Raw genomic sequence first — 27605 nt, 5'->3', positions numbered from 1 at the left:
CTATTCAGTTTAAAATTGATACTTGTTTCAGTTTTCAAGATATTCTCCGAATGAAATTCACTGAACATCACCTCAATGAGAGCAACCAACCAGTTAAATTTCAAGTTGATACTTGTTTTAGTTTTTAACGACATTTATTTGCAAAAAAATGACATACAAAATTCAACAACGAAAAAAAACTCGAATAAAAGTTCCTAATGATCTGGAAGCACTATTCTGAGTTAAAGGTAAACATTTTACCAAAATTGACGGAGATTCAAAACGGCTTTGGTATTGGAAAGATAAACATTCTGATCAATTTTCATCAAGATTGAGTAACAAATGTGGCTTCTAAGGTGATAACATCAGTTTTCTATGATTCCACTTCGTAACCATATAATTAATGACATTTGACCCAGATTTTGCCAGGCTAAATATTATCAATTGTAACCTTCTGACCAAGTTTAATCAAAGTTGAGTCATAAATGTGGTATTTATAGTGGTTGAAAGTTTTGTTTTATAAAGATTGTACCTGGTATCTAGGTTGTTTCAAAAGTGAACCAGATTAAAACTAGGCTTTGCTATTGTCAAGGTTAACTTTTTGACTAGTTCCATCTTGATTGAGGTATCAATGTGGCCTCAAAGGTAACAAAGTTTAATATAAGATTTGATATTGTGACCTTCTTCTGGAACACACATGACCCAGATTCAAACTCGGCATCTATATTGTCAAGATAAACGTTGTAATCAGGGTCCGTATTCACCAAACAATTCTTAGACTTAAGTCTAAGAATCAAGAAAATTCTTTATATTAGAATATTCAATAATTTCTTTAATTTTGAGTCAAACTCTGCAGTAAACATCTCTATCTATATTATTCTTCATATAGAACATTTTGTTAATTCTTAAGTCTAAGAATCGGTTGGTGAATACGGGCCCAGGTTTCATCGAGATTGAGTAATAAATGTGGTGTAGGACATACTGCAAGACAAGTGGGCTGGTTTTTTATGTTAAACTGAATAAGTTGGTGAGCTATAATAACTGTTAAAATGTAAATACAGTCATTTAACAGTTATTATAGCTCACCAACTTATTCAGTTTAACATATAAAACCAGCCCACTTGTCTTGCAGTATGTCCTACACCACTTCTCGCGCAAAGAGAGAACATCTCACGTATGCTAACCCAGGTACTCAGCTATTGTTAATTTCTCCAAAGCAAGTAATAGAGTGGGAAAGTCCTATTTTTTTACAAATGAATGCTGTATTTTGGTCTTTGACATATAAGTTTGACATTGACATTGACTGTGAAGGTAACCATATGGTGCTTACATTGAAACCTTCAGTCATACTGGTTTGTACAGAGTTGATCATATAATTGAGCGAAATACTGTCCAGACAAGTTGAGGGACCAACATACTGACAGACTAACTGCAAAAAGTAGTTACTTATATATTCATTCATTCATATTAATGTTAGACTATGAACTTACTCTGAACCGTTGACTACATATTTCTGCAGCCGAAGAACACATAACCAAAGGCAATCACAAACAATCTGAAAGCATAAACCTGGGGTATATTAATGTACAACTATTACAATGATAATATAATGTCAACTGAAACTATTAACATCACTTCAACACCAAATATTATTCCATACATTCACATAGTAGAACAACACAAGTGCCAATAGAACATAGATGCCCCCGCATCCCACTATTGTTTCAAAACCCCGCTTATGAAAAAAAAGCTAGGATAGGGTAAAATTTGACCTTTTACCTTATATTATGACCTTGACCTCTAAGTTAGGAGACGATTTTTACATACCACAAGTTGTCTTATGTTGGTTTATATTTGTGCGCAGTTCTTCCAAAATCCACAAATAAATGGTAAAGACCTGAATTTTCATGGTAAATTTGACCTTTGACATGTCATTGTGAGTTTATTTATTTTATTTATCAGCTATGTCCTCTTACGAAGGCTGACATTTGCACCAAGTTATTTTCAAAACCCATCCCAAATAGTTGTCTTTGCGAAAGACAGGAAGTTTCACAGCCAAATGCTTTATGCTGCTATGAGTTTAATTATAATTTTTGTTTTGTTTTTCCCTGTGAAAATGTTATATATCATTATTGGTACAGCCAAAGTTTAAAGACAAGAGGGCCATGATGGCCCTGAATCGCTCACCTGACTCATTAAGATCAGATGAAAACTATGACCTCTATTGTCTACACAATGTTTTTCTATGATTTGACCTAGTGACCTAGTTCCTGACTCTAGATGACCCAAATACAATCCCAATCCAGATTTCATCAAGATAAACATTCTGACCACAGTTCATAAATATTGGATGAAAACTGTGACCTCTATTGTCAACACAAGGTTTTTCTATTTATTTGACCTAGATTTTTACCCCAGATGACCCAAATACAATCCCACCCAGATTTCATCAAGAATTCTGACCAAATTTCATAAAGGTTGGATGAAAACTGTGATCTCTAATGTCTACACAAGTTTTTTCTATTATTTGACCTAGTGACCTAGTTTTTGACCCCAGATGACCCAAATAAAATCCCAACCCAGATTTCATCAAGATAAACATTCTGACCAAATTTCATAAAGATTGGATGAAAACTGTGACCTCTATTGTCTACAGAAGGTTGTTCTATTATTTGACCTAGTGACCTTGTTTTTGACCCCAGATGACCCAAATACAATCCCAAACCGGATTTCATCAAGATAAACATTTTGACCAAATTTCATCAAGATTGGATGCAAACTGTGACCTCTACTGTCTACACAAACAAATTGTTGACGGACGGACGCACGGACAAACGCAGGCACGCACAACGGACGCCGGACATCACACGATCACATAAGCTCACCGTGTCACTTCATGACAGGTGACCTAAAAATATGTGTCGGAGATAAACATGAACAGTTGTGGTTAAAATCCCATAGAAACAAGGGCTGTTTGTAAAACATGCATGCCCCCCTATATGGGCTATAAGTTGTAGTAGCAGCCATTGTGTGAATACGTTTTTTGTCACTGTGAATGGTGGTGGTGGTGGTGGTGGTGGTGGTGTAGTAGTAGTAGTACTAGTAGTAGTAGTAGTGGTAGTAGTAGTAGTAGTAGTAGTAGTAGTAGTTGTAGTAGTAGTAGTAGTAGTAGTAGTAGTAGTAGTAGAAGTAGTAGTAGTAGTAGAAGTAGTAGTAGTAGTAGTGGTAGTAGTAGAAGTAGTAGTAGTAGTAGTAGTAGTAGTAGTAGTAGTAGTAGTAGTAGTAGCAGTAGCAGTAGCAGAAGCAGTAGCAGCATTACAAGACCAATACTTAAGAATGATCAAATGGGAAAAGGTAACCTAGCACTGGCAGTAAATATGGGGCTCATTTACAGGTCAGATTTGGAATCTCTGCTGTAAAATGAGATTTTGAATGAATTAAAGGGAGGCAAATCTGTAATAAAAAGAACATGCATAAACCGTAGTTGTTTCCCTTGTTTGAACCATGCTAAATCCTTACAAGTTTGGAAAGAATTGGATGAAAAATTTGGACTTCATTGCATAAACACCATTTTCTCAATTCAAGGGGAGGTAATTCTGTACTTCATGGACCAATAATGCTCATTTTTTGTAAGGTTCGTGTCCTCATTGATATAAAGACACTGTGCAAATTTGGAAAGGATCGGACAAAAAATGTGGAAGATTTTCGAAAGTTTTCACAAAATAGGCAAAAACGAATAAACATGCAAAGTTCAACGAGCTCCTGCGGCCATGTTTTTTGACGAATCAAATTTCTTTGAACAACTTTTTCAGGGGAGCCTTCAAAGGTCATCCCTGTGAAATTTTTTGAAAATCTGATGAGCGGTTTCTGACAAGAAGATTTTTTAAGGTTTTTACCATATATGGTCATGGCGGCCATCTTGGTTATGTGATCAAATTTTTTTTAACAATTCTTTTGTCCCATGACCTAGGGATGCTCCACATGAAATTTAGTTGAAATTGGCTCAATGGTTTAGTAGAAGAAGATGTTTACAAATTGTTTACAGACAGACGGACGGCCGGACGCCGGACGCTGAGTGATCACAATAGCTCACCTCGAGCTATCGCTCAGGTGAGCTAAAAACCACAAACAAATCCGGAAAAGTGTTTTTTTTAGAGAACATTGTTTAGTCCAAGGCCAGTAACTTCGTCATAAATCAATGGACAGAAATGTAACTCGAACTCAATCTGTAAGCCATGCAGGTACTCACACATGAAACATGAAAACATTTTGGGAAAACTACAGGAAAAGTGTTATTTTAAAGAAAATTTCTTATTCCAAGGCCCGTAACTTCGTCTAAAATCAATTGACTGGAATGTTACTCGAACTTTTTCTGTGAGTCATGTATGTAACCTCATTCATCAAACATCAGGTCAATATCTGCGAGTGTTAAGGATATTAAATCCTGGAAACTGTTATTCTTGAGAAAATGTTCAAGGCCTGGGACTTTATCAAGCATTAATGGACCGGAAAAAACATGAACTAGATTTGAAAGTCATGTAGGCAGTCTAATACACTATAAATCATTTAATATCTGCCAGCATTTATGAAAACAGTCTAGAAAACTATAAATCAAGAAAAATGTCTATGATGTCTAAGCCCGTAACTTCGTCAAAAAACAAGAAAGAAACTCGAACTAGATATGAGAGCCATGCAAGTAGACTTACTCCCCAAAAATCAGGTAAATATCTGAAAGCGTTAAGGAAAGAACTACGGTAACGGAATGGCGGATGGGCAGATGGATGGGACGGACAGTTCAACTACAATATGCCACCTTATTGGGGCATACACATTGCTAGGATGTTGTTACTTGCAAACGTTAACCATTTATTATTATTATGCGGACATCAATGCTGACTGCGACTAATGAGTAAGTAGTTTAGATAAAACTATTTAATGAATGTTAGAGCTTCAAACAATATGTACACAAATAACGAAGAACTATGGAAATGCAAGGAAACTTGTTTCATCCTAGCATACAGGTACCGGAAGACAAGATAACTGTTTTTCTAGTTTACTAATGGTTAAAGTTAAATTTACCTCCACATGAAATCACAACCAATGAAGGGGCAAAATTATTTTCATAAACTATTTTTTTAGTCAAAAGGTAAACTTTTTTTTATCAAATATTGAAATTCTTTATCGGGTTATTGAGCAGAAAATGTTTTTATTTTTATTTTGTACAAATGACCAAAATGGCATAAACCAATCTGTATGCAATCCCACATGAGCTTTTGCTCTAAGTATGTATAATTTCATCATGCAATCCCATGTCAGTCTTTCTATAAAATATATTCCAGTCATTAGCTGAGAAATAGCCCGGACAAGAATTGCACTATATGTACAGAAAATGGAAAATTTCAAAGGGCCATAACTCTGTGAAAAATCATCCGACCAGAACTGGCTGATAATATGCACATCTCCTTTTGATAGTGAAGCTTCCCATAAAGTTTCATTGAATTCCAGTCATTAGTTGCTGAGAAATAGACCGGACAAGAATTGCACTATATGTACAATGGAAAATTTTAAAGGGCCATAACTCTGTGAAAAATCATCTGACCAGAACCGGCTGATAATATGCACATCTCCTCTTAGTAGTGAAGCTTCCCATAAAGTTTCATTGAATTCCGGTCATTAATTGCTGAGAAATAGCCCGGACAAAAATTGTGCACGGACGGACGCACGGACAGACGAAGCGGCGACTATATGCTCCCCCCAAAAATGTTGGGGGAGCATAAAAAGTTAATGCCATCACAATGCTATCAGCCAAACAATGAAGCATAATTTAATTATGCAATATTTATTAAAAACCGACCTTTTCGTACTGCATGACAGTCACTGTACACTGGTGACGACTGGGAAGTTGCGGATTTGTACGCAAACTCCAAAACCTCAAAGTTGCCAGACAAACATCAATTGGAAATACTTCTAATTGGCAAAGAGAATGCAGCTCTATTGGTACCAAGGCTGCCACAATACTCCTTGGCAGAAATGGGTCCATATCAAACAACGGCATCAAGAATGTTAAAACCTCTTCCATTGATCTGTAAGAAATAAAACAAAATAGTGTTCAACTACCAAACCATGATCAAACTATAAAAAATCATGTTTAATATGCAAAATTTGTGTAATAGAATGTAATACACTATGACATGCTAACTCACACTGCCCATTTGTATGTGCTTCCTTGGAATGTCCTGATTTCACTTTCTATGTCCACAATTCCCCACCATTTTGGTGTTATATTAGAATGTGATAAATCCTCTCCCAACTCTTCGAATGGTTTGCACACATCAGATACAAAATGCAGCAACGGTAAACAGAACATCCAAGATGGATCTTTCTCGAAATCCAATTGCAACTTGACCATGTTAATTAATGCTTTTTTCAAAGTACTGAAAAATTCAAATGAGTAACATAGAAATGAAAAACTACAATTCAAATGTAGATTGTTTAAAATTTAAAAGAACAGTGAATTATAATGTTATTGTAAACGGCTGGGAAACGTTCAAACATCCAATTAAAAAATTGAGTAAAACAAAAAAGGTCCACTGTTTATGACAAATTCATCAACATTTAATATCTTAATCGCACGGATAAAATCCACAAATCATATTCAGAACATGAATTGTAACTACCTAATATCATTTGTTTGTTTTTTTAATTGCTTTAATATTTTGTTTCCAATAATAAATAAAACAATCATATTGTAAGCATATGTTCCACATATAAGAAAATCACAGGTACATGTAAAAGTGTAATGTTTTGATAATTATTCAATGAAAATAAAACAAATAACATAACAAGAGGGCCATGATGGCCCTGAATCGCTCACCTGACTAACCTTGCTACATCAACTTAAATTCTATCAGACCCAAATCATACATGCCATAATTTTTCAGACCAATTCCGGGACATTGAGTTAAATTGTCCGGGACTTTTGCCGATTTTCCGGGACATGTATAAAATGTAGCGATATTTATAGACATATGCATTTTTGGTACGTTTTTTTTTTGTTTCGCATCGTTAATTGCAAAAGTTCGAAAGCCTATCCGAAATACACTTGATCTGTTAACGTCAAATTTAACATTACTACTTCCGTTACTAGATACAAGCCACGTGTTTTCAGTGTAAGCGTTCTAAACATAGATGGTGACGTCACTGCGTTATTGTTATTAAGACCGGTGTGTAACGCGTAGTTGTTGATACGCCTTTATTCATTTATAACATTTATATAATAAAAAAATACAACAATACAGTACCGTTAGATCGTCAACTCAAATCAATTCACAATACATACTGCTTTTTAATTTTTTACTCAGCGATGTTGGACTTTAGATGTGTGAACAACTATCCTTTGCCCTTACGCAGCGGGAAATAATGACGTTGTAGATTAAAGTCAATTAACAACCACATTAAACAATGCCGCCTTTTCGGTTTGACCGCGAACGTGAGACAATCGATATGATAACAGGACCCCTGTAAATTGATCGATTTTGACACGTAGCGTAGTCTGCCTATTCGGGTAGGCATTGTCATGGAGACGCTGCAGATATACACAGATTCGAGGTGCAGTTAAGCCTAAGATAAGGTACATGTATATATGGATTTTGTAAATTCCGGGACATTTAACAGATTTCCGGGACAGCGGGACAAGTTCTTCATTTCCGGGACTGTCCCGGACAATCCGGGACGTATGGCATGTATGCCCAAATACAATCCCAAGCCAGATTTCATTGATTAATACATTCTGACAAAATTTCATTAAAACGTGATAAAAACTGTGACCTGTTTCAGCTACACAAGGTTTTACTAGAATTGGCCCGGTGACCTAATTTTTGACCCCAGATGACCTCTATACAATCCAAAATCAGATATTATCAAGATAAACATTCTGACCATATTTCATTTATAAGATCAGATGAAAACTTTGACCTCTATTGTCTACACAAGTTTTTCTATGATTTGACTTAGCTAATGACCTAGTTTTTGACCCCAGATGACCCAAAAACAATCCCAACCCGGATTTCATCAAGATTAACATTCTGGCCAAATTTCACAAAGTTTGGATGAAAACTGTGACCTCTACTGTCTACAAAAGTTGTTTTTTCACTTTGACCTAGTGACCTAGTTTTTGACCCTAGATGACCCAAATTCAATCCTTACCCAGATTTTAACAAGACAAACATTCTGACCATATTTCATTAAGATCTGATGAAAACTGTGACCTCTATTGTCTACACAAGGTTTTCCTATCATTTGACCCAGTGACCTAGTATTTGACCCCAGATGACCCAAATACAATCCCAACCCAGATTTCATCAAGATAAACATTCTGACCAAATTTCATAAAGATTGGATGAAAACTGTGACCTTTATTATCTACACAAGGTTTTTCTATTATTTGACCTAGTGACCTAGTTTTTGACCCTAGATGACCCAAATACAATCCCAACCCAGATTTCATCAAGATAAACATTCTGACCAAATTTCATAAAGATTGGATGAAAACTGTGACCTCTACTGTCTACACAAATAAATTGTTGACGGACACACGCACCCATGCACACACAACAGACGCCGGACATCACACGGTCACAAAAGCTCACCATGTCACTTCGTGACAGGTGAGCTAAAAACAAATAATGAAACAAGGGCCGTTTGTAAAACATGCATGCCCCCCATATGGGCTGTCAGTTGTAGTGGCAGCCATTGTGTGAATACGTTTTTTGTCACTGTGACCTTGACCTTTGACCTAGTGACCTGAAAATCAATAGGGGTCATCTGCCAGTCATGATCAATGTACCTATGAAGTTTTATGATCCTAGGCCTAATTATTCTTGAGTTATCATCCGGAAACCATTTTACTGTTTTGAGTCACTGTGACCTTGACCTTTGACCTAGTGACCTGAAAATCAATAGGGGTCATCTGCCAGTCATGATCAATGTACATATGAAGTTTCATGATCCTAGGCGTAAGCATTCTTGAGATATCATCCAGAAACCATTTTACTGTTTTCGAGTCACTGTGACCTTGACCTTTGACCTAGTAACCTGAAAATCAATAGGGGTCATTTGCCAGTCATGATCAATGTTCCTATGAAGTTTCATGATCCTAAGCTAAAGCATTCTTGAGTTATCATCCGGAAACCATTTTACTATTTCGAGTCACTGTGACCTTGACCTTTGACCAAGTGACCTGAAAATCAATAGGGGTCATCTGCCAGTTATGATCAATGTACCTATGAAATTTCATGATTCTAGGCCTAAGCGTTCTTGAGTTATCATCCAGAAACCATCTGGTGGACGGACCGACGGATGGACCGACCGATCGACGGACCGCCCGACATGTGCAAAACAATATACCCCCTCTTCTTCGAAGGGGGGCATAATATTTTATTTTACAAATACTGAGCATATGTTACCTACCTGTACTCAATATAATTAATGTTTCATATAATATTCTAAGGTGATTTTATGGAACAAAAAGTAGTAATTCTCCAAAACTTGCCATTATACAAGGCAGAACACAGTTGAAAGGATCTTTAATCACAGTGTTATATAAACTTACTCTTTCGGTGAAAGGGTCATTACATCACAGAGTTCTAAGCATGTTTTTGTTTCAGCATGCGCGGAGACCAGTAGGCATCGGCAGAGCGCTTGCCAAACTGACTGAGTAAGACCAATCTGGATCCTGTTGCAGGCTATTGCAATGCCTACTGCACGCACAACTAATACGTTGCTTTTCTCCGTAGTATTTGATCCTAGTTGGTTTTGCATGTCGCCAATAGCGTTTCCAAGCAACAGCCTACCAACCTAAACATTAATATAAAAAACATTATCCTTTTTTGCTCAATATAAACACTTAAGTTAAAAGATATAAACAATGAAATGTAGAAAATGACCATAACAATGTTGATTTTAAATTATCACATAATGTCAAAGATATAAGGTTCTTAATATAAACGTTTACCTGTTGTTTAAAATCTTGATCTGTATCAAAACATTTCACATGAGAATAATACACTTTTCGTAATCCAAACACAAGAGCATCTAATTTTGACAGTGCCTCCTGAAATGATTCTGTAGCAACACCGGTTGAAAACCACTCAGGACAAAAACATTTAGCAAACGTTTCCATTCGTTCAAGACTTTTTTTCTTGAAGGTCCCTCTGATATAACTGTAAAAGTTTTGCAAAATATTCTTCGGCGGTTCTTCGATGGCGACCCCATCATACTGGTGCCATAACTCTGCGAAAATGAAATATGGTCAATATTCAATTATAATATTTAATAATATAATACTTTTTACAGCAGTAATATGTAACTTGATGTTTAATATTTAAATAAAGGTCAAAATAACTAAGGCGCTTGCCTGATACCCAAAGGAACTTTTAACAAAAAGGTCAAAATAACTAAGGCGCTTGCCTGATACCCAAAGGAACTTAACATTTTTTATCCAGTAATGTTTCACTATAGTTTATACGGAAAATTATACGGAACACAGGCACCATCACACTAGGAGCTCTTTTCCTACGTAATTAAACTAAATAAAACTAATTTTTAACTTGGTCCAGCCTCGGTTCTTTTACGAAAGAAACCATCATTGAAATCAGCTGAGATATGTATGATTTTAATGTTCAACATAACAAAACCATATTTTAACTAGACCCATATATCATGTTCAAATGTTCTGACCAAGTTTCCTTATGATTGGGCAACAATTGTGACTTCTAGAGAATTCAAAAGGTTTCAAAACAGCCATATAAGAACACTGGCGGCCATATTTTTCAACGGACTTGAAACATGTTAAAACTCAAACGTGATATCATGGTCCCAAGTTTCATGATGATTGGGCAAAATTTGTAGAGGCTATATTTTTCAACATATCAGAACCAATTTTAAACTCTTCAAAAACATCATTAAAAACAATGTTTGCAGCAAGATTCACAAATACTTTTATATAAAAAAATACTACTAGTGTAGTGTGTTCGAAAGGTTTCACTATTGCCATTTAATAATAATGCCCCGCCTCCAGGCGACCATGTTTTTTAACAAAGCGGAACCATTAAAGAACTCGGCGGAGATACCATTAGAAACAATTTATAATCAAGCTTCATGATGATTTGGCAAAACAAGAGGGCCTGAAAGGCCCAAAGTCGCTCACCTGAGATAAAAAGAAATGACCGGTTTTTTGCAGCCTAAGATGTCAATGGAACAAATGTTCTAACCAAGTTTCATGAAGAATGAACAACAAATGGCCCACTGGCGGCCATGTTTTTTAACAGACCTGATCCATTTTTGAACTCGTCCAAGATATAATTGGGACAAATCTTCTGACAAAGTTTCATGAAGATCCGACAATAAATGTGGCTGCTACAGTGTTAACAAGGCAAATATTCATGACGCACAACGGAAGACAGACAATTGACAAAAGGTGATCACAAAAATTCACCATGAGCGAAAAATATTATGCTCATAAAGATTGTCACCATGTTTGAAGATGATATTATTAAAACTAATTGAGTAAACTAAATCAAGATATGATAACAACATTTTCACTCAGCAAGTGTCATTCAGATTGAACTAAAAATGTGAATAAAAGTATTCACAATGTTTCACTATAAACAACTGTAGACATACAAAAAAACTAACACCCCCCTGAGAGCCTTGTTTATAAACAATAATGAACTATTTTCAGACTCACAATGCAATTATATTTCCAATTAAAAAATCAATAAATCCGTTTTAAAACACAAATCTTTGATAATGTGGTTTATTGTATTAAACAATAAAACCCAGTTTATTTTAGCAGAAATGTGGACCCTTCAAGGGAGAGTATCTTGAGCATACTAGTATGTTGATGAAAAAAGAGTTCTCTCAAATTCCAGAGTAAGAGTTACTGCCCATTCTATAAACAGAAAGTTCTGATATAACTTCCTTTCTGGCATTGGCTTCCAAGGATTTAACCTACAGAAAAAATTGAAATTAAAAAATCTACATTAATCTGCAGATATATTTCTTAGTTATATAACAAAAGCATCACAAAATGTCTGGAATAGGTAAACCAGCAGGAAGGAACAGGAAAGCTCAGACAAAACTGCCAGAAAATCAGGAAACTAGAGTGTTCACACAGGGTTTCCGCTGTCGATCGCCATTGGCGCCAAATGGCGCTTAATTTTTAAATGTGGCTCCAATTTTTTAAAAGTGGCGAATTAAAAAAAATCGGTAAAATCCTATCCGAAAATGTACTGCGAGTCGAAAGCACGCGACCGAGCATTAGCGGCCAGCGTCTGTCAGTTGTAAATATTGATTTACGACGATGTAAGCGACCTACAGTGCAGAGTGCATTAGAAATCACCGAAGCGTGTTAGTGTTACAAACGGTGTTTTTATTGCTATTGTCAAGTTTTATGGGGGTTATTATCGGATTAACGGCTCCTTTATGATATTGAGCAATAAGTAAAGTAACACGGGGACAAACTGTCACGACGATCAATAATTATAATGATTATTAGGGCCACTATTTCTTTGTTAAAATCAAAACCATGGGGCTGGCAAAAGCATTTAATTTCTCCACATCAACAAATAAAAACTTGTTTCAACAGGTATTTGTGAGCATTTCTGTTTAATAGATTCATTATTGTAATGTTCTGGGAAGGATATAAATTGATTAAGATAACAACAATTTCTGAATTAAATATAAAACATTCACTCGATGTACTATATTTCGGATATGCTAAATTCGGACATTTAAAGATAGGGACATTTATGTGTTGGTTTGATGTTGATAGTTTTTAAAAATATGTTTTATGTTATTTCAGGCAACTAGAATGGATTGTGGCAATAATCTGGGCCTTTCTGTCAGGAAAAAGGCGTGAACAACAGTCATTTAATTGAACCTGGAAATCATCCACCACTAACAGAAAACTTGCTAACAACAGAAGCTGACGTATATCATGTCCAAATGACCAAATATAACTGTTAAACAATTTGAAGTGAGATGCTTTATTTTCTGATTCCCTTTCAAATGATGAACATTGGTGTGATTTTATGTTTAAATAATTTCGAAACATTTATGCAGCATACTGTTTAATACATTGATGTTAACATTATTATATTATTTTGGTTATCTGTGTTGTTTATCAAGTTGAAAAAAATGTTATTTATATACAAATAAAGCTTATTAATACTTATGAAGGTATTACTTATGAAGGTACTTATTGTTTTTTTTTATGAAATAACATACTTTTTAAAGTGATAATATAGTCAATGACATTAATGTAGTAAGGTTTCTTAAAATGATTGTTCTTATTAATAAGGTGGAATAACCGACAGTATTCACGCCGCGAAAAAGTGGCGACAACTTTTTTTGGGCCAGTGGAACCCCTGTTCACAAGTTTTTGACTATATAAATATAAGGAAAAAGACCGCCCCCTGGCAGCCATGTTTTTTTAGCGATCCGAACCATTTTCGAACTCAACCGTCATATCCAGAAAACACATGTTCTGACAAAATTTCATGAAGATTGGACCAAAAATGTGACTCCTAGAGTGTTCACATGTTTTCACTATATACATATAGGGAAAACTGCCCGGCCCCCTGGCGGCCATGTTTTTTCACAGATCTGGACCATTTTCGAACTCGTCCGAGATGTCAATGAAACCAATATTTTGACTAAGTTTCATGATGATTGGGCAAAAATTGTGACTTCTAGAGTGTTCACAAGGTTTCTCTATAGCCCTATAAGGAATACTGCCCCGCCCCCTGGCGGCCATGTTTTTCAACAGACCAGAACTATTTTTGAACTCAACCAACATATCATTTAGACAAACATTTTGACAAAGTTACATGAAGATTGGGCATCAAATGTGACTTCTACAGTGTTCACAAGGTTTTTCTTTTTTTAGACCTAGTGACCTAGTTTTTGACCCAGCATGACCCAGTTTCGAACTCAGTCGAGGTATCAATGGGACAAATGTTCTGGGACAAATGTTCTGACCAAGTTTCATGAAGATCGGACAATAAATGTGGCCTCTAGAGTGTTCACAAGGCAAAATGTTGACGACGGACAACGCACGACGGACAAAAGGCGATCACAAAAGCTCACCATGAGCACGTTGTGCTCAGGTGAGCTAAAAAATGTGACTGCAAGAGTGATAAAACGGTTTTACCACAGTCATATATGAAAAAATGCATCCTCCCCTAGCAGCCATGTTTTTTAACCGACCATTTTCAAACTCGGCCGAGATGTCATTTGAACAAATGAGCAAGTTTCACAATTATTGGGAAATAAATGTGAATTCTAGTGATCACAAGCTTACAAGACATACTTTTGACCCCTGTTTCCAAGTTGGCTTAGATATCATTGGGAAAAATGTTCTGAAAAGCATGTTGTGCTCAGGCGAGATAAAAACTAATCATCCATAAAATATAATCAGTGATTTTTGTTCGCTTTAAATTTTACAGTCTGGTACAGGTACTTTTGACAGAGAAAAAAAAGCGTGATAGACCAGACAATCAAGAAAAATTATACATTTTAATATCATTATAAATAACAGTATATCAATTGTTTATAAGTGTATGTTTAATTGCTTTCTTAGAATTATACTATTAAGTGCTGATAAAAAAAATTAATGTATAATAAACTCAATTAACCAATTATTAAGTTTATTTGAAAAGTTTTGGATATTTTGGGGGCAAATTTTGATGAGATTTTTTATAATTTTTTATTTATTTTTGCCATTGGGAAACAGCCTTTTTCAATGTTTGCAATTGGGAAACAGCCTGTAAGAGGCTGTAATTTTTTTTGGCAAAACAAATCACTGATAATTATTGCTCAATTGATACTAAAAATGATCATTTCCAGTCACTAATAAATGTATCACTTCAGGAAACATTACAACTACTTTTCTTCTGTAATTTGCCAAAGGAAGGACAAACTGCATAAATTAAGTAATTTATGTAATAATTATGAATAATTCCATTGATTAAACACATGCGATGTGACGCAAGCACATAGAGCCAATTCCTTGGCTAAGCAATCTTAACTCTTTAATTATTTAATGAAGAAATTCTGTCTTTGAAAATTTAAGAAGCTAAACAATTTGATTACCATTTGCAGCATAATGTTTGCAGATCAAATTAAAGTGGATAATGAACAAAAAAAGGAAAATATGTGCACTTGTTGCAATTGCTGCTAAGAAATACTGACAGAGCTAATAAATAACTAAAAATGCTACCACATACCAGTTTTCTGTATCTTATCTGCTGGCACCTTTAATATTCTGTTGTGAATTTTGCTTTGTGATGATGCGTCATAATAATATTCATAAACAAATTTGCTGTCATGTTTTATGCAGTATTTGTAATACACTCCTGACACGATCAAATTCCGTGGTACTTGTAGCTCGTATGTAAACTCAATCTGCTTCTCAAAGATTCTGTTCAAAAAGATGTAAGACATGTAAATATCACATAGAGTAGCATAAATCACAAGTTTGGCTTGAAAATATTGCAACAAACATTCGTAAAATATCGTAAATACTTCCACTTTAAACACAATTGGCCATTTCTACTCAACAATACAATTTAGTTTGCACTTATTCTTTCACCTGATATGCTTGTTTTTTTTTAATTAGCTTGCTTAGTGTTGATTTGGTTACTTTAATATACAAGTCTTTTTGAATCATTTGATATCTGGAGCATGGACAATTTTGCCCCCCTGGGGCCTGATTTGAACAATCATTAAGCAGAATAATCTGATGTCACAACCCAAATATGAAATAACAGGGTCTTGTGATGTAGGAAACGATTTTGAAAGTAATTTTACCTAACAGTCTTTATTAGTTACATAATTCCTGGAGCCAAAACTGGCAAAAGGAATTATCTTAACAAAATGTGTTGAGGACCATTGTAAATTTTACAAACAAAAACATTAACCTCTCTGTCTTGTGATTTTAGCAACTTTTTTGAAATCTACTTTAAGCTCTGATGAACTTAAAATGCATCTGACTGGAACAATGAGAAATGAGGGTCATCCAATGATCATTTCTGTGAAGTTTCATCAAATCTGCCTGGCTGTCAAGGATATAGCATTTGAAGTCAATGGTTGACCATATGTGAGGACAGATGCTGGACAGCGACCTATCACTACAGATCACCTAAAGCACTTCATGCTCAGGTGAGCTACCAGAGACTAAGATTTACCTTTTTTAAATCTCAAGAAGTTTTAATGAATCTTCTGAATTGTTAGAAATGTAATTTTTAGAAATGTCAAAATTCCAGAAAAAATTAGCTCACACAGATAATTGTATTTAGCTTGATTTTTTGCTGTTAAATTTTCAGCTGAAATACTTCATCCGAATGTAACACTGTCTAACAATGGAAGATCAGATTACCTTCCCGGTCTTGCAACATGTGATTCACTCTTCCATTCACCCAGCAAAGACGAATTAAATCTAAGTAAAACTGCGCTCGATTCTCCCAGTAGTTTTTTTGAAACAAGCACATGGAAAACCACCATTATGGAATCTTTGTCTGGAATTCTGCAAATAATACATAAACGCTTCATATACAATTACACAGTGAAAAGTTATATGTAAATGCAAGTCAACAGTACTAAAGGCTTCAATAAATAGGTCAGTTCTTTACCTATGTTTTGTTATATTTATTGTTCATCGAGTAAAAAGTAAACTGTCGATCAATTCTGTAATTTAAATATTGAAATGTAAATTGGCTAGTGTAAGAGTGGTTTAAATGTTGTCGTTGTATCGTACAAGATGTTAAACAAGGGAAATAAATGTTGGATAAACATATAAAAAAAACCTTGTATCTGAAGTTTTCTTAGCGTCAGGGAGAACTGTGTTCTGATTCTGAAAATAATAAACAAGAGGCCCATGAGGGCCTTAATCGCTCTACTGCTTTAAACACTGTGCAAGTTTGGAAAGAATAAGATCATGGAAACTGTGTACTTAATCGCGCAAACAAGGAAAATTTTCTCAAATTCAAGGGGAGATTATTGTGTACTTATTTCTCCGATTCTGCTCATATTCATTAGGGTTCAAGTCCTCATTGATATAAAGATACTGTGCAAATTTGAAATAATTGGGTGAAAACTGTGGAATAAATTGCGTAAACAAGCAGGATTTCAAAATTTTCCCATATTCAAGGGGAAGTCATTCTGGACTTATTGCTTCGATATTGCTCTTTTTAAAAAAGGGTTTGAGTCCTCATTGATGCAAAGACACTGTGCAAGTTTGCCAAGAATTGGATGAAAATTATGGACTTTACCACATAAAAAAACTGAATTTCATTTTTTTCCTCAAATTCAAGGGGAGATAATTCTGGACTTCAATAGGATTTGACTCATCATTCAGATAAAGACACTGTGCAAGTTGGGAAATAATTGGGTGAAAACTGTGGAGATAATTCTGGACTTTTTACTCTGATGTAACCCATTTTCAATAGGGTTTGAGTCCTTATTAATATAAAGACACTGAACAAGTTTGAAAAGAATCGGATGAAAACTGTGGACTTTATCGCGTAAACAAGAAAAAGTATAACGCACACACATGGACAGACGACCGAAACCACGCCATGACATAAGCTCTTCAGGCCTTCGGCCAGTAGAGCTAAAAATGAATGATATCTGATAGGCATTACAGTATTTAATATTGTGACGTCAACGCTTATGTAATGGCAGATAAAAATACACCATCAAGAAAATGTAATTGACCTTTAAATTGTTAAGGCACTTTTTTTTTTATAGATCTTACCTTTTTATTTGTTAGATTCTTGTGTTTCTTTCCACCATCTGTTGTAGTGGTCATTGGGACACTTTCAACCACATCGTTGCTTGTTGGGATATTTAAAGGTTTGTTTAGTGTCAAATCTTCGAAAAATGATGGTAATGTTTGAGATTCGTTTTGTTTCTTTCTAGAGTCATCTACACCTTCGCACATGTTGTTATGAGTTTGAGATCGCAAAACCATACCAAATACTGGATCAGCTGGAAGAGGTGTGTCATCATTATTTCCAATTTTACTAATCTCTGACCGTTTTTCAATTGACTCATTTTGTTTAAGAGGGTTATTCTGTCTCAATTTTGCGGCCTTCCTTTCTTGCTTCTGTCTTTTCTTCATTTTTGAACTACTTGGACCGTGGCGTTTCTTTCCTTGTTTCATTCGTATTTCAGAGTCTTTTTCGTCAATACTGGGATTACTTGACTCGTCACCTGCTATAGAATCTGTTCTATGTGTATCATCATCTGAATCTGATCCTGCTGAATCATCTTCACTGACATGGGTCATATCGTGTGAAATGCTATTTGCATCCTTGTCGAGGTTAGGGTTATCCATATCAGTTGTGTTTTCATGGGTTTTATTTGAGTCCTGTGTTTCAGTTGTCTTCACAGCTATTTCTTCATTGGCAGAAGGATTTGCTTTTGTCTCATTTCTTTCTGAGCTCTCTCCATTTGGCTTGTCCAGGTCCACTTCCATATCCGACATCTGCTCTGAAGCAATTGTGTCTTCTGAATTAACTGAAACAAATATCTTAATGAGCCTTGACTCCAAGGTTTTGTTACATTTTATGTACATTTACATTATTTATTGGTTATTGAGGATCAATATATATTATTTTGCAGACATCCTTGCAATACAGCCCTTGCTTTACAATCTCTGCATTCATATTGATATAAAATACTATGAGCCAAATGCCAAAGAATCACTACTTTTAGATCAATGTAAAATAAAATATATCCTTAGAAAGCAGACAATAGTTATATAAACTTCATTATTGAAATTTATGAGGAAATATTAATCTGAATGGTTAACGCACAGTGAGTTGTGAACTCAAACACAGACAGATCGGGGTCACACATGTTGATTTGAACGTAGTGCTTTAAGGCCCTACAATTTAAAGAAACAAATACATGTTTAACATTTAAAGTTTGAAAAAAAAACACCTGAAAGAAAAAATGTGTACCACATTAAAGTAGTTACCATTTCCAGAACCTGTTTCTGCCAACCCTGCTAGAGTAAGGATATGTTCTGCGTGTATGTCAGTAGTATTGTGTTGATTCATATCACTTGAATCCAAATTGTCTATGATTTCAACTAAAGGATTTCTCTTCGTGGAATCAGTGAATGGCCCAACTTCCATCAATTGTTCTCGGTGGAGGTCCTGTGGAGTTATTGCCTCAGAATTCTGCAGTTTTTGCATGGGTTCATTTTTCAGCTGATATGGCGTTGATTCTTGAGAAAGCTTCTGTGTAGATGTTTCTTGCATAAGAGCATCAGTTTTGTGTGTTTCATTTTGTGGAAAGTTAGTCACAGAGCCTGGAACTGGTGAATGCCGGTTATGGGATGTATCCTTCCCTTCAGGACAAGTTGTAGCTTCCACTATTATACAAATATTATTTTATCAATGTATTGTTTTGTAAACAATCATCTCATAACAAGTGTTCCGCGGTCGGAGACATATGCCCCCCAAAACAGGGCTTTGAACTGGTGACCCCAATTTCAATAGGGGTCATCTACTGTCCATGGCAAATGCATATGTGAAGTATCAAGTCAATCTGTCAATATGTTGAAAGTTTTTAACTGGAAATGATTGTCACTCTTATTGTGACAGTGACCTTGACCTAGAGACCCCAATTTCAATAGGGGTCATCTACTTCCAAGGCAAATGCAATGGGAAGTATCAAGCCATTAGGTCTATTAGTTGACGAGTTAATGATCCGAAACGATTTTCACACTATTTTCACAGTGACCTTGACCTTTGAGCTAGTGATCCCAATGTCTATGTGAAGTATCAAGCCAATCTGTCAAGTCGTTGACGAGTTATTGATCGGAAACGATTTTCACACTTTGTGTGATAGTGACCTCGAACTTTGACCTAGTGACCCCAATTTCAAAAGGGGTCTACTGTCGAAGGTCAATGCACATGTGAAGTATCAAGCAAATCAGTCAATTCGTTGACGAGTTATTGATTAGAAACTAGTTTCAAACTTAGTCTGATAGTGACCTTGACCTTTGACCCCAACTTCGATCGGGGTCATCTACTTTCCAAAGCCAATGCACACATGAAGTTTCAAGCCTATTGGTCAATTGATTGACGAGTAATTGATCGGAAACTAGTTTGACACTTAAGTGTGATAGTGACCTTGACTTTTGACATAGTGATCCCAATTTCAATAGGGGTCATCTACTTTCCAAGGCCAATTCACATGAAAAGTATCAAGCCAATCAGTCAATTTGTTGACGAGTTATTTATCGGAAACGATTTTCACACTTAGTGTGATACTGACCTTGACCTTTGACCTAGTGACCCCAATTTCAAAAGGGGTCATCTACTGTCCAAGGCCAATCCACATGTGAAGTATTAAGCCAATTTGTCTATTGGTTGACAAGTTATTGATCGGAAACGATTTTCACACTGAGTGTGAAAGTGACCTTGACCTTTGACCTAGTGACCCCAATTTCAATAGGGGTCATCTACTGTCCAAGGCCAATGCACATGTGAAGTATCAAGTCAATCGGTCAATTGGTTGATGAGTTATTGATCAGAAACTATTTTCACACAGAGTGTGATAGTGACCTTGACCTTTGACCTAATGACCCTTATTTCATCTACGTCCAAGGCCAATGCACATGTATGAAAAGTATCGAGCCAATCGGTCAATTCGTTGACTAGTACAGATTGGAAACGAACTGGTCTACCGACAGACAGACCAACCAACATCCAGCAAAACATTATATCCCTTCTTCTTCATAGAGGAGCATAAAAAAATATTGTGAGATAGCAAGATAACACTAAATCATAAGAATGATAGCAGAAAGTGCATATATGATTACATTTTTTTTATTAGTACTCATAAAAAGATATGGAAAATAAGAACAAACACTTCCCAATACAAGTAAATGACAAGAGTTCCGCTGTCGAAACATATCCCCCCCCCCAAAAAAAAAACCAGGGCTTTGAACTAGGTACCCCAATTTCTATAGGGGTCATCTACTGTCCAAGGTCAATGCGCATGGGCAGTATCAAGCCGATCGGTCGATTCATTCAAGAGTTATAAATAAGAAACGATTTTCCCACTTATTGTGCCAGTGACCATGACCTTTGCCCTAGTGACCCCAATTTCAATAGGGGTCCTCTACTGTCCAAGGCCAATGCACATGACAAGTATCAAGCCAATCGGTGATTAAGTTGACGAGTTATTGATTGGAAAGGATTTCAGTGTGTCACAGTGACCTTGACCTTTGGCCTAGTGACCCCAATTTCAATAGGGGTCATCTACTGTTCAAGGCCAATGCAAAGGAAAGTAACAAGCCAATCGGTGAATCATTTGACAAGTTATTGATAGGAAACAATTTCACACTTAGTGTATAACAGTGAGCTTACCCTTTGACCTAGTGACCCAATTGCAAAGCCAATAGGGGTCATCTAATGTCCAAGGCCAATGCACATGGGAAGTTTCAAGCCAATCGGTGAATCAGTTGCGAGTTATTGATCGGAAACAATTTTACTCTTAATGAATAACAGTGACTTTGACCTTTGACCTATTGACCCCAATTTCAATAGGGGTACTCTACTTTCCAAGCCCAATGCACATGTGAAGTATCAAGCCAATCGGTCAAGTTGTTAAAGAGTTATTGATCAGAAACGATTTTCACACTTAGTGTGATAGTGACCTTCAACTTTGACCTAGTGACCCCAAATCAATACGGGTCATCTATCCAAGGCAAATGCACGTGTGAAGTATCAAGACGATGGGTTGAAGAGTCATTGATCGGAAACTATTTTCGAATTGAGTGTGATAGTGACCTTGACCTTTGACCACAATTTCAATAGGGGTCAACTGGTTGACGAGTTATTGATTGGAAACGATTTTGACACTTAGTGTGATAGTGACCTTGACCTTTGACCTAGTGACCCAAATTTCAATGGGGGTCATCTACTTTCCAAGGCCAATGCAGTTGAAAAGTATCAAGCCAATCGGTCAATTCGTTGACGAGTTATTGATCGGAAACAATTTTCACACTTAGTGCGATACTGACCTTGACCTTTGACCTAGTGACCCCAATTTCAATAGTGGTCATCTACTGTCCAAGGCCAATTCACATGTGAAGTATTAAGCCAATCGGTCAATTGGTTGACAAGCTATTGATCGGAAACAATTTTCACACTGAGTGTGATAGTGACCTTGACCTTTGACTAAGTGACCCCACTGTCAATAGGAGTCATCTTATTACTGTCCAAAGCCAATCCACATGTGAAATATCAAACAAATCGGTCAATTCGTTGACGAGTTATTGATCGGAAACGGTTTTCACACTTAGTGTGATAGTGACCTTGACCTTTGACATAATGACCCCAATTTCAATAGGGGTCATCTACTATCCATGGCCATTGTACATGTGAAGTATCAAGCCAATCAGTCCATTGGTCGACGAGTGATAGATTGGAAATATACTGGTCTACCGACATTCAGACTGGTCTACCGACATACAGACCGACCGACAGTGTGATAGTGACATTGACCTTTGACCTAGCGACACCAATTTCAATAGGGGTCATCTACTGTCCAAGGCCAATGCACATATGAAGTATCAAGCCAATCGGTAAATTCACTGACAAGTACGGATCGGAAACAAACTGGTCTACTGACAGACAGACTGGTCTACCAACAGACAGACCGACCGACATCCAGCAAAATATACCCCTTCTTCTTTGAAGAGGGGCATAATAAAATACACTTTATTTGCAAAATAATAAATAGTATGAGATGAATGCAAAATAATATATGTCCTTATAGAGGGAACACCTTTAATATTAACCTTATAAGTGTGGAAATTGATGATGAAATAGTTTGAACTGATAACGCACATTGTGCTGAACACTTAAACATGGGAGGATCAGGGCTATACATATTCATTGGGCATAATGATATTAAGAACTAAAATTTAAAGAAACAAAGCCATGTTAAACATTTTATACTTCTTAAAAATGTCTGAAAGAAAACATTTGAAACTTATTGAAAGGGTAAAAAGTATATAATCAATATATTAAGTAGTTACCGTTGTCAGGGACTGTGTCTGCAAACCCTGCTGGTGTTGGGATATCGTCTGCATTTCTGTCAGTAGAATTTTGGTGGTTCATATTACTTAAATCAAAATCTTCTTTGCATTGGACTAACGGGTTATTCTCTATGGTGTCAGTGGATGACTCTACTTCCATAGATTGTTCTTGGTGAGGGTCCTGTTGAGTAATTGCCTCAGAATTCTGAATTGCTTCATTTGTTGGCTGATATGCGGTTTCTTCTGAAAAAGGCTTCTGTGTAGATGTTTCTTCCATTTCATGCCCAGTTTTGCTTGTTTCATTTTGTGGTATGTTAGTATCCTTCCCTGCAGCTTCCACTATTAATCAAATATTATTTTATCAATCGATTGTTTCGTAAACAAGCATCTAAAAATAACATATTGTGAGATTGCAAGAGACACACTTAAGCATGAAAATGATAGCAGATAGTGTACATGTTATTACATTTTTCTTTTGAAATTTGTACCCATAAACAAATATGGAAAATAACACCACTCACTTTCCAATACAAGCAAATAATTATGATGGTCTTGCTTATTTTAATCAATATTCAATGACTTGGCTCTTAACTTAAGGTTATGCAAATAAATGAGCTTATTTTAAGGGTGATTAATACCTAATACCCCCCCCCCCTCCAACACAAACACACATACTGCTTTGGCACTGACATACAACCTTGACAATCAATGCTGAATTTTGTTATTAATTTTATTATTGATTACTCATAACAGTGATTTTTTTTGCCAGAAATTACAGCCGATATTCGGCTGCTTCCCAATTGCAAACAAGAGTGCCAAACTGTCACAAGATACGCCCGTTTTAAGGCTTTGGACAACTTGATAACTCCGCCCGCCCACCCAACCACCCACCAGCCTGTCAACCAGACTGCCCGCCGCCAAGGTGAAACTAAAGTAAGTCCTGTTTTTTTAAAACGGGCGTATAAAAAGAAAGTGATTGCTTTTTGTTCAAAGGAAAACAGACCAATGCAGTTTTTGTGTCAAACATTGAATTCATCATAATTATTATTGCAAGGAAGAAACCTTAATCAGATATATAAAGTTCTTACAATGCTTAGATCTCTGACATAAAAAACTAGAGCTTTGTCACTGAATGTGACTTATACCCCCATACCACTTTGACGCAGGATAAAAAGTTGTTTAAAAGTTTCGGATGAATACAATTTGAATTAGAGTCCGGACAAAGTGGCGCCGTTGAAAATGCACTAATTGACCCTATGACCTAGTTCTTGACCCGACATGACCCATATTCGAACTTGACCTAGATATCAACTAGATGCAACTACTGACCAAGTTTGGTAAAGATCGGATGAATACAATTTGAATAAGAGTCCGGACAAAGTGGCGCTGTTGAAAATGGACTAATTGACCCTATGACCTAGTTTTTTACCTGGCATGACCCATATTCGAACTTGGCCTAGATATCAACTAGATGCAACTACTGACCAAGTTTGGTGAAGATAAGATTTATACAATTTGAATTAGAGTCCGGACAAAGTAAAATGCACTAATTGACCCTTTGACCTAGTTTTTGACCCAGCATGACCCATATTCAGACTTGACCTAGATATCAACTAGATGCAACTACTGACCAAGTTTGGTGAAGATCGGATGAATACAATTTGAATTAGAGTCCGGACAAAGTGGCGCCGTTGAAAATGCACTAATTGACCCTATGACCTAGTTTTTGACCCGGCATGACCCATATTCGAACTTGGCCTATATATCAACTAGATGCAACTGCTGACCAAGTTTGGTGAAGATCGGATGAATACAATTTGAAATAGAGTCCGGACAAAGTGGCCCCTTTGAAAATGCACTTATTGACCCTATGACCTAGTTTTTGACCCGGCATGACCCATATTCGAACTTGGCCTAGATATCAACTAGATGCAACTGCTGACCAAGTTTGGTGAAGATCGGATGAATACAATTTGAATTAGAGTCCGGACAAAGTGATGCCTTCCGCCCGCCGCCCGCCGCCCGCCCGCCGCCCGCCCGCCCGCCAAGGGGTTTCACATAATACGTCCCGTATTTTATACGGGCGTATAAAAATGATGTTTTTTCCCAAAAATTTGATTAAAATTTCCCAAAAAAAGACAAAATTTTCCCAATAAAGCCAAAAAGATTACAATGTAATTTAGCAATAATTTCGAACGAGTGCCGATCGAGTTGCCGAGTCGTCGCCGAACAACAACTGACTTACGTATTTTTCTCGAATTTAGCCGAATACGATTTTACGTTGCTATCCACATCTCTCTCTATATTGCGGAGGATACCGACGATAGTCTATGTATCCCGATTGTAAACGCCTGTTTTTACACACGCCCAAGATGGCGGCAAGCAGACGAGAAATTTGCGAGCGATGCGCGGCGAAAATGATAAATAACATTCAAATTAACAACGGATATCATATGGTTATTACGGAATAATTTAATGCGTGTGTCAATTAACGCAAAATATAACGTTTGAGATAAAAAACAACAAATATTTATTACAAATCTTCACAGTGAATGTGCATCACGGAAATTACTCCTATTTGGACTACGCGGAAATCAGTGTTGGGAAATTGGAGTTAGTCTACCGTTACTCACAAAGTTAATGCATTTAAGATGAGTATCGTTCGGAAATGGAAAGAGACAAACATGATATGATTTATATGTTAGTGGATCTGTGTAAAATCAGATTCATATGCATATTCTGCTTTATTATGTTTGTCACGCTTTACAGTTTACTGAAATAGCAATTAGCATTGAAGTGCAAGATGTTGAAAGGTAAAGAAATGACATAAATTATTTTAACTCCATATAATACATCATTAACATAGCAAGACCACTAAAGCGTTTTTTTAAATAAATATTTGTTAATGTTTTCACCATATGATATTTAATTTAAAAGAATACTGAATTAAATTCTTACTGTTAAAGAGGTTATGATTAAATGGTATATTTAAGAATCTATATAGATTATTGCAAGTTCAATATGAATTTGGAAGGATATTAACTTAACATTGTCTTCATTGTAAGAACACATTAAATTAGTACTTTATAATATAAAAATGCTGTCAAACATACTTTAATAATTTTAATTCTGGTCTTATAATCATATTTATAATGTTTCCCAATTTCATGGTTTATCGCGCTATTTTTCCCAATTTCATGGTTTATCGCGCTAATTTTCCCAATCCAAAAGGCACAGGCTGTAAGAAAAAAAAGCAAAAAAAATCACTGCATAAAGTACTTTTAGATGGTATTTTAAGGTGGTAATGTGTATGGTTCAACATATGTGCCATGCTATTTCAAAATCATTAAATGCATGTTAAAGCTATTCAGCAGACAAGCCATTTTAGTATGCTTTAGTTTAACATTTGACCTCTTAGCATGACCTTGACCTTGAAGGCAGTCACGTGTTTTTTATCCGTTACACACCGTCTCATTTTGTTCAAAAAAAAAAAAAAATTATTTAAAAAAGAGCGCCTTAAAGCCCAAGGTCACTAACTGAGAAATGTAGAACTAATAATATTTTAATTAGGCAATATTTAATAGAACAAATTAAAGTTTTCAATATATACCATTACATTAAATAACAAAGTAACACCTCAGATGGAGCCAATTTTGACCTGCGAGACATGATAAGTAAAAACTTCTTAGACGACCACCATACAATGTTGCACACCAAATATCAAACCTTTAGCAATTGCGGTGGTAAGAGAATAAGATTAGATTTTTAAAGTTATTTTTTATGTTGGTCTATATAAATAATGTGATCCATGGGTGTGGCCAGTTTTGACCCCAGGTGTATGACTTGAACAAACTTAGTAGAGGACCAATAGACAATGTAATATATCAAATATTAAACCCCTGACCTTTGTGGTTTCAGAGAATAAGACAAGAGCACCGCATAACGGGTGCCAATGCTCGGCTGCGGGTACAGTTTTGAATAAATGAAAGCTTGTCAGAATTTATTCTTTTTAGGTCACAGTGACCTTGACCTTTAACCTAGTGACCCAAAAATGGATGTGGCGTGTAGAACTCATCAAGGTGCATCTACATATGAAGTTTCAAAGTTGTAGGGGGAAGCACTTCGATTTTAGAGCAAAATGTCAAGGTTTTAGCACGGCGGACGACGAGCTGGCTATGACAATACCTCGGGCTTTCTCCCAAAACAGTTGAGCTAAAAAATTAAGTTTTCATTTTTAAAATCTATTTGTAACTTCTGTGACCTAAAATAATGGGCATTGCCTATATGAAAGAGAGTCAACTGGTGATCCTTCATGTGAAGTTTTGTTTTAATCTTAAAGAGAAAATTGTTACAGGAAAAAAGTTTCTGGACACAAGCATAGACTGATATTTAAGAGTTAGCTCAAAACCATGTGTCACTAAAAGAGCAGACGAGCTCTTTTTATAATTAAATTATGTATCATTTCTTTGACATGTGGCCTTAAAAGTTCGATGTTGACCTTGAA

At 36.0% G+C, this 27605-nt stretch overlaps 1 protein-coding gene across 1 annotated transcript in view; it reads right to left on the bottom strand.

Moving 5' to 3' along the window:
• The window catches only part of LOC127852775 (E3 ubiquitin-protein ligase rnf213-alpha-like), a 147511-nt gene extending 124076 nt beyond the window's left edge, over positions 1–23435 (bottom strand). The window contains exons 1-11 of the mRNA XM_052386730.1: positions 23102–23435; positions 19022–19420; positions 17795–18558; positions 16845–16891; positions 16418–16564; positions 15267–15460; positions 9992–10269; positions 9590–9834; positions 6183–6413; positions 5834–6062; positions 1470–1534 (exon numbers count right to left, since the gene is read on the bottom strand). Coding sequence (XP_052242690.1) covers positions 1470–1534; positions 5834–6062; positions 6183–6413; positions 9590–9834; positions 9992–10269; positions 15267–15460; positions 16418–16564; positions 16845–16891; positions 17795–18558; positions 19022–19420; positions 23102–23378 — 2876 coding nt within the window. The 5' untranslated portion in view covers positions 23379–23435. The remainder of the gene's footprint in view (positions 1–1469; positions 1535–5833; positions 6063–6182; positions 6414–9589; positions 9835–9991; positions 10270–15266; positions 15461–16417; positions 16565–16844; positions 16892–17794; positions 18559–19021; positions 19421–23101) is intronic.
• Between the last annotated feature and the right edge of the window lie 4170 nt (positions 23436–27605).

Source organism: Dreissena polymorpha, chromosome 12, assembly GCF_020536995.1.
Source record: "Dreissena polymorpha isolate Duluth1 chromosome 12, UMN_Dpol_1.0, whole genome shotgun sequence".
Classification (NCBI taxonomy): Eukaryota; Metazoa; Mollusca; class Bivalvia; order Myida; family Dreissenidae; genus Dreissena; species Dreissena polymorpha.
This window is presented reverse-complemented; position numbering and strand designations above follow the sequence as displayed.